The sequence below is a fragment of the Ammospiza nelsoni genome, chromosome 9, assembly GCF_027579445.1.
Source record: "Ammospiza nelsoni isolate bAmmNel1 chromosome 9, bAmmNel1.pri, whole genome shotgun sequence".
NCBI lineage: Eukaryota > Metazoa > Chordata > Aves > Passeriformes > Passerellidae > Ammospiza > Ammospiza nelsoni.
Window position 1 is genome coordinate 3,172,099 of NC_080641.1, and position 15,200 is coordinate 3,187,298.

Genomic DNA, 15,200 nt, shown 5'->3' on the forward strand with positions numbered 1-15,200 from the left:
ACAGGGACCATGACATTCAGGGATCCCTGTGTCAGTCACGTCAGCTGGGGTTAGCTGATGGATAGGCCAGTGCTCCCTGGGATTTTGGATTGTGCCGGGCCAGGTGGATTCATCGTTGCTTCAAGGGACCTTGCCCAGGATCGGCAGGGACAACGATGGTTTCACCTGCATAGGATTGCAGGTGGGTTTGGGGAAATGCAAGATATTTATTGCCCATTTTGCCACTGTGTTTTTACAGTATGCACCCATGTCCCATAATTAATTTGAGGTGTTGTGGTGGCTCTTCTCCAAAAGGCAAAGAAAGAAAACTGGCCAGTCATATGTCCACAGTAGAAAGGAATGTATATGGATGCTTTACTTCTCACTGGTCATGATGAAATATTTTCAAAGAAAGAATAAAAATCAATCATGAGGTGGATCATTTGTCGACGGAAGGAGACCAGGACATCAATTAGATCATCACAGGCCCAATGTTATTGATCAGTACAGCAGGTTAAATACAGTTCATAATGAGCTTCATACATATTGCAAAAGTTGAGCTCAGGATTGGTTAGTTACATATCAGCAACTACGCCTACTTCTGCATTCTTATGGTTCTACTTTTGATACTTTCTACATATTCTCAGGGAGAATCTCTCTTCCCTATCCTCATGTTGCGGCAAGGGCATTCTGTGCTTGCCTGTCATTGGTCACCGACTGCTGACTTCTCCTTTCAGCTTACTGACTGCTGACTTCCCTCTCTCAGGTTGACCAGCTGCATTATGTCAGTATGGCCTTTCTCAGCTAACCAACAATTAATAAATCTCTCCACATTTCCCCCGTTTTCTTCTTGAGCAAGGAGATTGGTTTGCCATGTTTTTGCTATTGTACGACTGACCATGTTTTGAATACAATTAAAAATACAAGGCACAATAAGCAAAAACAGTAAAATTACACCCAGAAGTCCTATAGCATAGATCACAAGGTTCCTCAGCCATGGTCCAAGTCCTAAGCCTTTAAGCCATTCGTCAATTCCTAAACCTTCTTCTTCCTTAAGTTTGTGAAGTCCCTGTTGCAGTTCTTTTATCTTAGTGTGAATGGACACCGAATGATCAGACAGTTTCATGCAACACATTCCCTCAAACTCTTCACATCCATGCCCTTGTGCTAAGAGCAAAAAATCTACAGCAGCTCTATTTTGCAAAACAGCATGGTCAACACTGTGCACATCTGCCGTTAGCATATCTAGAATTTGTGATGTTTTATTCAGCTCATCCTTTTCCCAGCATCCTAATTGTTTTGCTAAATTCATGGCTTTATTGGCAGATCCTCCTGGCAAGATAGTCTAAATCACCACTTGTTTGAATGTACCCCAAAACTGTGGATCTCCTATCTGGCTGCAGTCTAAGTCATGTATGCTACGTCTTTTCCTGTTTGAATTTTGACTCAGCTGCATTAGCAAGGATACATTAGGGTGAAACAATGACAATTTTCCCAAAAAACAGGGTCCACCCTGTGGTTTAGCTGGTATACCATTCCACGCCCTGTCTCCACAAATCAAAAATATTCCTGTGGGTAATTTCATTGGTGTTGTGATATTTGTGCCGTTACATTGACTGTAATGCTGCAGAGAGAATTCACTCACATTCAGGGGTGAATCTAGGGTGGCCCATGTTTCTTTAGGTTGGTTTAAATTCTGAGCCCCCGAAAATTTGAAGCTAAACCATCCGCCAGCTGTAGTGTTAGACATACTGGCGTTTGTACTTCCAAAAAGATCCAATTCCTCAGGAGGAGAATGCAAAGAGGTGTTAAGTGATTGGATTAGTAAGCATTGACGATAGCCATCACTCTGACCTGCAGTATACCCTTGTTGCACTGGCAATGTGATGTTTGACATGTTAGACATACATAAGGTTTGGTTGTTTATCAAACTGCAAAATTCTCCAGGAGACCATACCAGAAGTCCCACCAGGCATGTTCAAAATGGGTTAGTGACTCCTCCAAGACTAAGACAAAGTGATGATTGGTTAGTTTGATTAGCAAGTGTCACCCATAAATTTTCTCTTGGTTGACTAAAGTGTGCTATTCCTACTGCTTCACTTGCTACAGCATTGAGCAATATAACAAGAACAAACCTCATTTTTCTTTCTGCTTGCTTTGTTTTTCCTTTCTTCGTTGTCTTTTCCCTGGTTTGCTAGATTGTCTATTGTAAGGCTGAGTCAATTTTTGAATATACTGATCTAATTCCAAATCAGCATCCTTGCTTACAGGTATAGCATGAGGTAAGTTTGAAGGCAAATCAGCTTTACAGCGAGCTGCTATGATGCATGAGGCTTTATTAATTTCAAATATTCTAAGGTTTTCCTGCAACTTCCACCTAAGATATGCTATAACCACTTGTTCTGCACTCTCAAGAAGCTGTAATCCTGTCCGTCCTGGCAGGCCAGTACTTTGTTCAAGAGCTCTAACCCAGAAAAAATTTCGAATCCACCTTCCAGAACAAGGTGCACACCATAAATATCCTATTGACATCTGTGAATACCAATAAACCTGATTACAATCTGCACAATGCAAAGCTATCCATGCATAGCACTTATCATTATCCCTTTTGCAAACATAACAAGGAAGTGAATATAAGTAAGGACCAGTATAAAAGTCTGGTTCTTCAACCCAATGCAACCAATTCAATGGTGGTGATTGCAAAGCCTCTTCAGCTTTTTTACTATATGAGGCTAATAGTTCAAGCTCTTTCTTTAATACAAGGCGTATCTTATTTCGTAATCGTAGTTCTTGCTCATTATCTTCTTCAACAACTATATCTTCCCGAGGGTCCCACAACTGTAAAATTGTCCTAATCATAGAAAATTAATTAGCAATCACTGATATCCTTACTGAAATGAGACCGTTCCCTTTTTGCCTTCTTTTTCTTATCTGTCTTCAATCTTGCTGCTCCTGATTTTACTGGTCCTGCCACTTGCAAACTCAATTTTTGCAACTTGTCAATGCAGCAATCTAATGCTCTATCAGGATCCCCTTTGAAGGGTCCTACAATTGAATGCTGTGTTAAAGGCACTAATTTCCTACACCTTATAGAAACTATACGTGATTTACTTTGAACCTTAATTCTATTCACAATACATTGTACCTCCCATCGATAATAAGCAAGAATTTTCTGTTCAGGAGACTCATAAAGATTTAAAGCTATATATGCATTTTGCCCTGTTTGTCTCCTCAATTCATCTTGCCAGCTTTTACCCCACGTGTGCTCGTGCTCACAAGTGTGACACCACAAATCTCGTAATAATGATTGTTCTATCCAAAAACTTCTATCACAACCCCCACAACGTAGGGCTATCCAGGCAGCACAATGTGGATTGTGACAGTCAAGGCAATGTTCTTTCGCTGGATTTGTTAAGCGAAAAGTTGATAATGAGTCAATAAAACCAGTCAACTCCTGGGCTGTCCGGTAGTGATGTGTCAGTGCTCTGTCCACCGCTTTCGAGTACCCCTTCAATTGTAACAGTAGTGGTTGTAGGACTAGATGCAGTTTCTTCCCCAGTCGCTCCTTGTCCTCCTCCGTAAGGCGATCCACCAGAGGCTGCATCAAAAACAGGTTTAGTCCACTTAGCAGGCACCCACAAAGGCCCTGTAGGTGAGGAAACACAAAGATACCCCCGACCCCAATATAATACTTTTGCAGGTTTTTCCCATAATCCTGTACTCGGGTTCTTATACTTAAGCCAGACCTCTGTTTCCTTAGTATTTACCTGACCTCGGATGATGTTTCATTGCAGGAGGGGTATCGTCTTCCCCAAAAATACATAAATGATTAATCACATACAAAACCTTAGCAAAACATGCTTGTGTTTGATGATGGAAATAGAGGCCAATGTTGAGGCCACGCTTCTGGAGAAATGATGCTGGTATCTGCTCCTGTATCCAATAATCCATAAAGGGTTATGCTTTGATGCCCATAAGTGATTTCAACTTTTTGCTTTCGTCTATTTTGTAAATCCACAGTCAAAAGTGTAACACCAGTAGAGCCAAAACCTTTTTCATTCCGTGTTTGCTCAGTAAAAGATTGTATTCCTGATGTCATTTGTGATAGTGATACCAATTGTGCGATGCGTTGTCCTTTTGTAATTTTAATAGGAGGATAAAGGGTGTAAACCATGATTTGTATTTCCCCTCTATAATCCACATCAGTAACACCAGTCAAAACAAATAATCCCAACAAAGTTGTAGAAGAACGTCCCAGCAATAATGCTCTACATGTTTGTCCATTTAATATAAGAGGGCCCTTTACTCCAGTGGGTATCCTCTCAGGCCTGTTCGTCATTAGTGTGACGTCTACTGCTGCTGATAAATCCAAGCCGAGGCTCCCTGTTGTTGCGGGTTGCAGACAGGAGGTGGCAGCGATGTTACGGCAGCAGCTGGTGTCTCCGATGTCACGGCGGCAACTTGTGTCTGTCCCTCATTGCCGCATCGGTAACACTTGATGAATGTCTTGAGCCTCTTTGCGTGAATGCCAGTCAGCCGCTTCGGAGAGGAGCAAGAGCAGCTAACACCTGATTCTGAGTAGACTCTGCTTGCTTTTGTAACCCTAATCCTAATTCCTTTAAGACTTCTGCTATAAATGCCTGTGAAGCTGTTGGCATTAATGCCATTCACTTTGATGCCTCCTCAATGGTCCAATTTGCCCCTAAAGTAACTAACACTCTTTGTGTTGCTGGATTGCTATTTTGCAAAGCACACTGCTTCAATAGCGCCCTGCAACACCAGCCCGATCTATAGCAGTAGCTGTTCTATCGATAAAATTTCCAAATGATTCCTCTCTACCTTTTTTATTGCCCATATAAGCCAGTAACCCTCCTGGCTCTTTAACCATATCTATTGCATCATGCACTAACCGCATAGACTCTCTAAGTTTATCTGCTCCTGGTATCATCTGTGCTTCTGTACGTAAAAATGCCCCTAAGCCCATAAGCTCCTCTACTGTTACTCCATGTAATGGATCTCCCTGGGCTCGTTGTACAGCAACTGACTCATAAACCAGAGCTTGCCAATGTGCATTAAAAAATAACTGCTGATGCTGAGTGAATATCAACCGAACTATTCCTCTTAAATCATTAGGACATAAAACCTGAGTATTAAAAAGATAATCTAGCATTTGCCTAACAGGTTCACTTTTTACTCCAAACTGACTAACCGTAGAACGTAGCTAAGTTAACAGCTTCCAATCTAAGGGAGTATATTCTGCTATATTATGCGTAAGGTTCCCCTGTGCATCATACTGTGGTGTGTATGTGACCAGGCATGCAAGACTAGAAGCTATTTCCACCGCCTCACCATCCCCCATTTGCATTACTTCTTTTGCCAAAGCATCCCCAGCTTCCCTCCTCTGTTTAGCCATCTCCCCCCATGGATCACTGTGTGTCCCTGGGATGGCATCTGACTCTTTAAGGGTGCTATGCTGCTGGCGCTTCGGTACAGACACCGAGCGTTCGCACGGGGAAGGCAGTGGAGCAGGAGCTGGCTCGCGTGGGGGAAGCAGCCCCCCCGCTGAAGCTGTAACCAGAGCCGGCTCACTCGGGGGAAGCGGCGGAGGCAAAGCTGGCGGCGGAGGCGAAGCTGGCTTGCTCCCACCCCCACCATCCGACCCGCCTGAAGTTGGTGGCGGAGGCAAAGCTGGTTTGCTCTTACTTCCACCATCCGACTCGCCCTCCCCCTCTGACAGAAAAGGTGCAGATGGTTCCACTGTGCCTATAGGGAAATCCTCCACACCATTTTGCTGGCGACCCTTAGGCATATGTATCTTAGTTACAGAACGTGCCAGGGGATCATCCTCATGACCATACCCTATATTCCTCTTATGAGCATCTGTCGCCCTTTCTGCTGCCTTTCTCTCAGAGACCTGCTGAAGTAACATGTTATACGCCACCCGCCATAACTTCCCTAATTTCTTTGCTGACTTATCATCATCTAACACTGTATCCCACGGTATTTCCCCAAACTTCTTCCACTCTGCTAGCTCATGAACTGTATGCGGGTTAGCAAAGATACCTTTAGCATGGCCATAGGCTAATAACCCTGGTAATTCCTTTTTAAAATCTATCCCTTTTATTCCTCGCCATTCTAAATACGTGGCGAATAAATCATATGACGCTTGCCTATCCATATCTATTAATCAGCGTGCGCTGTTTCAGCTCTCCAGGCTCCTGCGACACGTATTGGCTTGATTCACCGTTGTGGTCCTCAAGGGTGCTTCAAATTCTGGCACCGTCCCGGCTGCAAGGACCCAAACCCAACTTCCTCGACCGTGGCGTAATCCCCTTTTTCTTTTAATCCGAGAAAAAAGGACAGAGATTCGGCGTTGCCCACATTCTCCACCATTTGTCGACGGAAGGACACCAGGACATCAATTAGATCATCACAGGCCCAATTTTATTGATCAGTACAGCAGGTTAAATACAGTTCATAATGAGCTTCATACATATTGCAAAAGTTGAGCTCAGGATTGGTTAGTTACATATCAGCAACTACGCCTACTTCTGCATTCTTATGGTTCTACTTTTGATACTTTCTACATATTCTCAGGGAGAATCTCTCTTCCCTATCCTCATGTTGCGGCAAGAGCATTCTGTCCTTACCTGTCATTGGTCACTGACTGCTGACTTCTCCTTTCAGCTTACTGACTGCTGACTTCCCTCTCTCAGGTTGACCAGCTGCATTATGTCAGTATGGCCTTTCTCAGCTAACCAACAATTAATAAATCTCTCCACAATCATTAAAATATTTCCTGACACCTCTGGTTTCGAAATCCATACCACTGAATTTTGAGACTAAGTGGAAGGTAAATTGTACAACCTTTTGATCAAAAGGGACTCCATTGCATCCCACATACTCCCCATCATCCACACCACCCTTTAGACCCTTCACCAGCCAGCAGCGTGTTGAAAACTAAATCCATTGCTCACTCTTAACTCAGGACCTCGCCCCAAACCTGCCTTTATCAGACTTTCCACGATGGTCCAAGATGGTGATGGTCATGCTCTCTTGGAGTATCATGTCCTGGACAGTTAAGATGGAAGGAGCCTGAACGTGGCTCGAGAGCCCAATCATCCTCCCTCCATTTTGGCTTCTCCATTTCCTGCTACCACAACCTTCTCTTCCGCCCTGAACGAACCTCCAGACTCCATCCCCACAACTGTGGGTCACACCCCCACTGTCAATCATTCCACCTCCACCCTGGGACATGCCTCCAGAATGCCAGTCCAGGGGTATGCCATCCTAAATCAAGGCCCTTCCTCCCCAACACCTGACAAAATGGCAGTGCCCTTTGCCTCACCCTCCAGCAACAATATGACCCCATGGTCAAAGATACTAAGCCCGACTGTCGCACTATTTCTAATCCAAATGTTTCTCCCCCAAGTTTTTCTTCCTCCTTAGAAAATAGTTAGGATTCCCCAGAGCCACCTTTCCCCTCAACCCCAGAAGGTCCCTAGGAAAGGATTTGGAAGGAAGCAGTTAAGGAAGGAGACTGGCAAATAGTCTCAAAACTCCTTGTTGCCCCGGTATGTTATGAAAGAAGGGGGCAGAATCCCAGGTATCAGCCATTGGTTTGAGAGGAAATCAAGGATCTGTGTAGGGCAGCTAAAGACCATAGGAGGGACTTCCCTTGTTTTAATGGCCTATTGAGGGCCATGTTTACAGCACATGTCTTAACTTCCTATGATTTAAAATGTATTATGAACATGTTGTTTTCACCTACAGAATACAACCTGTGGGAAGGGGGATGGAAGTGTTTACTACATCAATTAATAGCGACTATGCTAATAATGAGGCAAGAGCAGAATCAACCATCTAGCTGGAGAAGGACAACACAGCCTACCAGATGACCAAGCAGCAGGTATCCCTAGAGAAGTATTGAATGATATCAAAGAGATGGCTTTGCAAGTTTTAATCCAGGTATTGGATGGTAGCATCCCCAGTGTGGACTACCTTGGGTGGCTGCAGCCAAAGCTTTAGGACAATTAGACCATCTTGGGTGCCTGTTAAGGAAGCAAACCAATGCTACCTCCCTCACACTGAGTGGGCTGCTCTCAGACATAGAGACCATCAGACATGCCACCTTGCAGAACAGTGACAGAGTTTTTACTCTAGGCACATGGGCATGGCTGTGTAGACTCTGAGGGCATGTGTTGCATGAACCTCTCCATCCACAGGGGGTCAACCCACAAAAGCATTCAGGTACTTGAAGGATTCAAGAAGCTTCAAGTGGAAAAAAAAGACTGGTTCAATAAACTCTCTCCAGTCCAAGGGACTAAAGGGTTTGATGATGTCTAGCTAAAACAGGACTATTAATTCTCCTAGTGGTTGTTTTTGTATTGTTAATTTTCCCATGATTGTTTGAATGCTTTTAGAAAGTCTTACAAAATTCTTTGTAAAACAGAAAGGGGAAAGATACCCAACACAGGCTCCTCATGGACTCCTTGGAGGAGAGAATTGGAGGCCAGGATGGCACAAAAACCTCTCAGAGACTCAGTGAGGAAAGGAAAATCCTTAAAAGTACCTAAAAGTATTCTTAAATCTATAAAGTACCTTAAAAACCTTGAGTATCTCAAAGTGTTAATGAGCCCTGCTAAGTTTCAGTACAAAGCTCTCAAGGGACTCATTAAAGCAGATAATTGGGGCCATGATTGCACAAACGTCTCACAGAGTCTGTATCAAAAGAGAAACACCAAGTACCTTCAAATAACTGAAGTACCTTGAAGCATAAATGAGACCACTGAGTGTTGTTACTGACAAAGACTCTCCAGGGAATAATTAAAGCAGATAATTGGAGGCCATGATTGCACAAACCTCTCAGAGACTCCAAGGCAAAAGCAAAATGCGAAATCCTTTCAAAAACCTGCAGAGAGGCTCCTGGCACAGAGGCAGCTCCTGGCAAGGGCAGCGCTGCAGAGAGACAGCTCTGGCCAGGAGCAGCTCCTGTGCACAGCCCAGCAGGGCGGGGGCACTGCCTGGAGCCACCCCGGGCACAGGCACAGGGCACAGAGGGGTTAAGCTCAGCCTGGGCTGGGAGCACAGAGCAGAGCTCACTCAGGGCTCACTAGAGCAGAAATCAGCCCAGGTTTGAAACAGTCATTCCCTGGCTGTGGGAAGAGAAGCTGCCGTTCCTGCAGGGATCTCCTGGAGCTGGCACATCCCACAGGTTTGAGGACCTTTCAGGAGGACTCTCAGAGCTGCTCCAGGGCAGGGCTGTGGCCCCAGGGCAGGGCTTTCCCTGCTGCCCCAGCCCAGGCACAGCCCAAGGCAGCTCCTGTTGCCAGGCTCTGCTGCAGGGCTGAGCAGCCGGGGCTGCAGCCAGGGGTGCCCAGGGCTGTCCTGCAGAGCAGGGTCCTGCAGCCCAGGGCGCTGTGCTGGGGCAGGGACTCTGCTGGCTTCCAGGGACAGCTCTCAGCCGGCCCTGGCAGCTGCTCCCGGCACAGGGGGGTAAAGCGGTGGGGCAAAGGGGCCACCCTGAGCTGGGCAGGGGCTGCTGCTGAGAGGGGCTGGATGGGGCAGGGCTGCTCCCAGCTCCAGACCTGCCTGGGCACAGCTCTGGAGGACACTTCCCAAAGAAGGTAAGCCTGGGATTGCTGGAAAGATCAGGAGCTTTCCCAAGAGTGTTTTCAATTTCCTGCTTGGAGAAGGATGGGAAAGTTGGGGTAGTGACAAAAAGATTTTTCCATTTTATAATTTTTTATATATTCATAGCTCTGTAAATTACTATCATATAGTTATGATACCATAATCTTTACTTAACTCTATTAAACTCTTAATTAACTATATTAAACTACAATTATATAACTTATATAACTTTAATCCTTCTTTAACTCTAGTTTGTTTTCTTATCTTTCTCTTAGATTTTAGAACACTAAGCTGACTGTCTTAATACATTCCTGGAATACTATATAGTCTTATAATCAGGAAGAGGACCTACAAGAACATTTTGTTTTTTCACCAGAATGTGAGCAGTCATAAGCAAAAAGTGAAGGCAAAGAAACCCTTGGACCTACTCCAATGGGTTGACCCAGGGGTGTGTAACTGGGGCACCTGAATCTCCTATTGGATGCTCCTGTTAAATATCCTAATTAATCAACCTCAATAAATCATTGAAATCAGGCCCTGGGTGTGCCCCATCCCCACTGGGACACCTGGAAGCTTCCAATTAATGTCTGGTTTTTACTTTACTGTTCTAACACTGTTGCAAGGGTTTTGTTTTATCTGTTTTGATTATAGACAACAGGGGAATGACAGAAGCAGAACAGGAATTGTAATCCCAGAATCCCAGGACATTCTGAGTTGAAAGGGACACACAGGATCATCAAAGGAATGTTTGAGCATTTACGGGGACTCCAGAACTGTAACTTTGGGTGGTCAGTCTCTCTGCTGGGAGCCTCCCAAAAGGCCACCAGCCACTCCTCAGCCCTGGACAGCAGCAGCATCACCTCTGCAGGGCCCAGCAGGGCTCTCCTGAGCTGCCCTTGCCCAGCTGCACACAAAGCCTGCCCCAGCCAGGGCCCTGCACACAGGCAGGTTTCTGTAGGGCCCCGGCCAGGGCACACAGGCTGGGATGGGCTCTGTGAGCGCTGGCAGGGACAAGGCTCCTCTCAGGAGGGAATGTCCAGGCCCAGGGAGATGCTCAGGGAGGGAGAGAGTATTGCGGTGACTTGATGAGGGTTCCTCAGGGTGAGAGAGATAGAAGAGAATCTTGCTTCATGATCAGAAGGCTGGATTTATTGATTTATGATATATAATACATTATGACTATACTAAAAGGAATAGAGAGAGAAGTTGCAGAAGTTGCTAAGCTAAGAATAGAATAGAATAGAATCCAAAAACAAGAGAGCTCTCTGAGAATCTGTCCCCGAGCTTGGTCCTGTGATTGGCCCTTAATTCTAAACATGGAACATGAGCCAATCACAGGTGCACCTATTGCATTTCACATCAGCAGATAATAATTTTACATTTTTCTTCTGAGGCCTCAGCTTCCCAAAAGAGGAAAAATCCCAAAGAGAGGATTTTATGAAAAAATGTCTGTGACAAGAAAGGGCTGAAGAGAGCAGTGCTGGGGGCAGGACGGCACAGTTGTTGTGTGGGAGGTGCCAGGCACAGCTGGGCAGGGGAACACTGTCCTGAGTGCCCGGCTGTCTCTGCCCTACCCTCTCAGGCACAGCACCACAACATCTTCTCTTGGTTCTGCCATGCCCTGATATTGTCACTATTATCTGCTGCTCTCAGGGAGGCTCTGGCATTTGCAGCAGCTGAGTCAGGCACTGCCCTTGGCATTCCTGCCAGGCAGGGGTGTGTCCATGGGAATGGGGTGTCCAAGCTTCCCTGGCACCTGTGGGGCTGTGGGCAAAGCAGTCCATGGGAAAGGGGAATGAGCTGAGCCCCCTCCCTGAGATCCCATCATCGGCACAGCCAGGGATCTCCTTGCTGTGCCCTTCCAAGCTCTGAGCTGCTCTCCTGGGTGAAAATCTGTGCCAGAGCCTCTGGGAGTTCCCTGAATGTCTCACAGGGAAGGGCAGAGCTGCCAGAGCTGAGGAAATGCTGCTGAGTTTCCCAAGGGAGCCGTGAGTGTCCTTGGCACAAGGGGGAGTTGAGACCTTACCCAGACACCTTTAGAGAGGGTGAGACATTCAGGGATCCTCTGATCTGGGAAGGGGCTGGTTTATCCCAGGGTGACCTGGGAGTGTGACTGTGCTCTGATTGCAGACAAAGACTCCCCCCAGAGCAGGAAGGGGGGTGACTGAGTCCCAGCTGTAGGGACTGTCTACAGGGAATGGACCAGGTTTGGCTCCAAGCAGCCTCTCCTGACTTGTCACTGTCCTTTCTCCATGAACAGGTCCCCAGCAGCCTCAGCAAATGTCCAATAGCAGCTCCATCAGCCACTTCCTCCTGCTGGCATTGGCAGACACACGGCAGCTGCAGCTCCTGCACTTCTGCCTCTTGCTGGGCATCTCCCTGGCTGCCCTCCTGGGCAATGGCCTCATCATCAGCGCCGTAGCCTGCGGCCACCACCTGCACACGCCCATGTTCTTCTTCCTGCTCAACCTGGCCCTCAGCGACCTGGGCTCCATCTGCACCACTGTCCCCAAAGCCATGCACAATTCCCTCTGGGACACCAGGGACATCTCCTACACAGGATGTGCTGCACAGCTCTTTTTTTTTCTGTTCTTCATCTCAGCAGAGTTTTTCCTCCTGACCATAATGTGCTATGACCGCTATGTGTCCATCTGCAAACCCCTGCACTACGGGACCCTCCTGGGCAGCAGAGCCTGTGTTCACATGGCAGCATCTGCCTGGGCCAGTGCCTTTCTCAATGCTCTGCTACTCATGGCCTATACATTTTCCTTGCCCCTGTGCCATGGTAATGCCCTGGGCCAGTTCTTCTGTGAAATCCCACAGATCCTCAAGCTCTCCTGCTCACAGTCCAAACTGAGAAAACTGGGGCTCATTGTTGGTAGTTCCTGTTTAGGTTTGGGTTGTTTTGTGTTCATTGTTTTCTCCTATGTGCAGATCTTCAGGGTTGTGCTGAGGATCCCCTCTGAGCAGGGACGGCACAAAGCCTTTTCCACCTGCCTCCCTCACCTGGCTGTGATCTCCATGTTCCTCAGCACTATTGTCTTTGCTCACTTGAAGCCCCCCTCAGTCTCGTCCCCATCCCTGGATCTGGCCCTTTCAGTTCTTTACTCGGGTGTGCCTCCAGCCCTGAACCCCCTCATCTACAGCCTGAGGAACCAGGAGCTCAAGGCTGCAGTGTGGAGACTGATGGCTGGATGAATTAAGGAACATTAAAATGCTGGCCAATTTCTGCCAATCACTTCTACTAAAAGACATCTTTCATACTTCTTGTTGCTTTGGTTGTGGTTTGTTCTTTTTTTCCTTTGTATTAGTTTTTCATATTGTCCACAAAGGAATGTCATTGTTTTTGCCATTTCTCATTTTGTTTCCCTCCAACTTCCCTGTGGCCAGAGACTGTCAATGAGGGGCCGCGCTCTTGTGGCTTTAAAGGAACTAAAGGATCTCCCAGCCAAGTTTTTTTGCATAGATGCCTTTTTGTTCCCTTCTCTTGAGCTGCAACAGCAATGTTTGTGTGCAGAGCTGGGGGCAGATCAGTGTTGGCACAGCAGCTCTGCTCCTGCTGGCCACACCATTCCTGATCCAGCCCAGGAGCCATTGGCCTTCTTGGCCACCTGGGCAGACTGCTGGCTCATGTCCAGCCTGCTGTCCATCACTCCCTGCAGGTCCCTTTCTGCCTGGCTGCTGTCCAGCCACTCTGTCCCCAGCCTGTAGTGCTGCAGGGGTTGTTGTGGCCAAAGTGCAGGACTCAGCACTTGGTCTTTTTAAACCTCACCTTGTTGGATTCACCCACTAGATCCACCTGTCCAGGTCCCTGTGCAGAGCCCTCCTATGCTCCCACAGAGTCAACACTCACACTCACCTTGGTGTCATCTGCAAAGATGTCCTTGGTTCCATGAGGCCTCTCATTGTCACAATGGCCTCCTTGTTACACCAGGCCCTGCACTGTCACACTGGCCTCCTGGGTTCCATAGGGCCCCAATATTTGACAATGGACTCCTTGGTTCCATGGGGCTTCACAGTTTCACAATGTTCTCATTGGTGCCACAGTTTCACAGTGGCCCCTTGGTTCCATGGGGCCCCAGAGTGTCACAATGGCCCCATGGTTGTTTTGCAGAGAAAAGAAGAAACCTCACAACTTTGTAAAAGTTGTAAAGCCCGGTATGCTTTTATTACAACGCGTGCTGGACACAAGTCCCCCAAAAAGGCATGCGTACCTCTGAAGACTTCAGGTCTTCTTTTATCCCTCTTCCAAATGCATATGCATACAGTTTCACAATAAGTTTATACATTTTCATTCTGCGTGACATTTAGCACCAGTTCTTCTTTATCAAAGGAATTTCTAAGTCGAGGGCAAATCAACCTTGTGGTCTTTTCTGTTTTTCTTTCTCTGTCTCCTTGCTGTCTTGGCATGCGAGTTTTTCCTTCAGCTTTGGCCTCACAGACTTTTCACCTTTCTTAGACACTTCACCTAATTCAGAATGGATCTTTACTCTGTCTCATTCCCCCCCTTTCCTAGGAAATAAGTAAATTCTTTTACTTAATTAAAACCTTCATGACAGTAAGTGTCTTTTAGTGCTTCACCATGTACATTTGACACAGAGGTTGGTACAGCCATTCATTGTAGCATTCTCCTGTCCCAAATTATCAATATAATAGATAATCCTAAGCTTATCCCAACTAATATTAGTAAAACTACAATGGAGTGCCACAACGTATTAAAGATTCCATTTGCAGTTGGTGACCACCCAAAGATCACATCTCACAGTGATGATCTATATTTTGTTTTATTCTTTGTAGAACTCTGTTTATCTTCTTTGTATCATGTTGGACAGTAATTAAGGTTTTCTTTCCGCTTCCTTGGATTCCTTTCAAGCCTTCCAATAGATCTTGGTGCTTAATTAATTGTTTTACCAAAGTAAGGTTCATCCCACTAGGGGTAGGTGGTAGTCTGTGATACATTGTGTAATTGGCTTACGAAAAATCAGACTCAATAATTTTAACAAAATTACAAATACAGAGATTAGAATGGTTTCTACTAGACAGAATAACATCATTGCTATCAATTTGTACAGCAGCACAAGCAGTTCTCAAGCATACACCCTTTTCCAGTATATACGAGCACAGTTCTCTGGTCAGTGACTGGATGAACTTCAAAGTGACAAATACTCTGTTCAGTGTCCAAACACACATCCTGAGCATTAATAGTATTACTTTCACAAATGAATCCCATCTCTTCTCTAGTAATGCAGGATTCCAAGTTTACTGTCTGCCACTTTCCATTCATCTTTCGTGCCCACACTCTATGTTCTGGAGGATAGAGTATTGTTTTTTCATGGTTTAATCCTAGAGCAACGATGGGATGGATAACATAAACAGTGGCATTACGTATGGTAAGCACAAAGGCAGTTGCCACATTAGAAACGGGATCATAGGTGAAATTCACCATAGTCCGCCAGGATTCAAACTTCCTTTCAATATCAATTGCATTATCCCACACAATTTCTTGAATTTCAGCTGGAAAATTACCTTCACCCCATTTCCCATATGATCAGAGCTGCTGTTGCTTGTATCCATAACTGTTCTTGTAT

At 45.9% G+C, this 15,200-nt stretch overlaps 1 protein-coding gene across 1 annotated transcript; it reads left to right on the forward strand.

Moving 5' to 3' along the window:
* Positions 1-11,892: 11,892 nt before the first annotated feature.
* LOC132076961 (olfactory receptor 14J1-like) lies at positions 11,893-12,810 on the forward strand. The gene has a single exon (XM_059478388.1). It carries the CDS (start codon positions 11,893-11,895, stop codon positions 12,808-12,810), a length of 918 nt encoding a protein of 305 aa, XP_059334371.1.
* Positions 12,811-15,200: the final 2,390 nt, after the last annotated feature.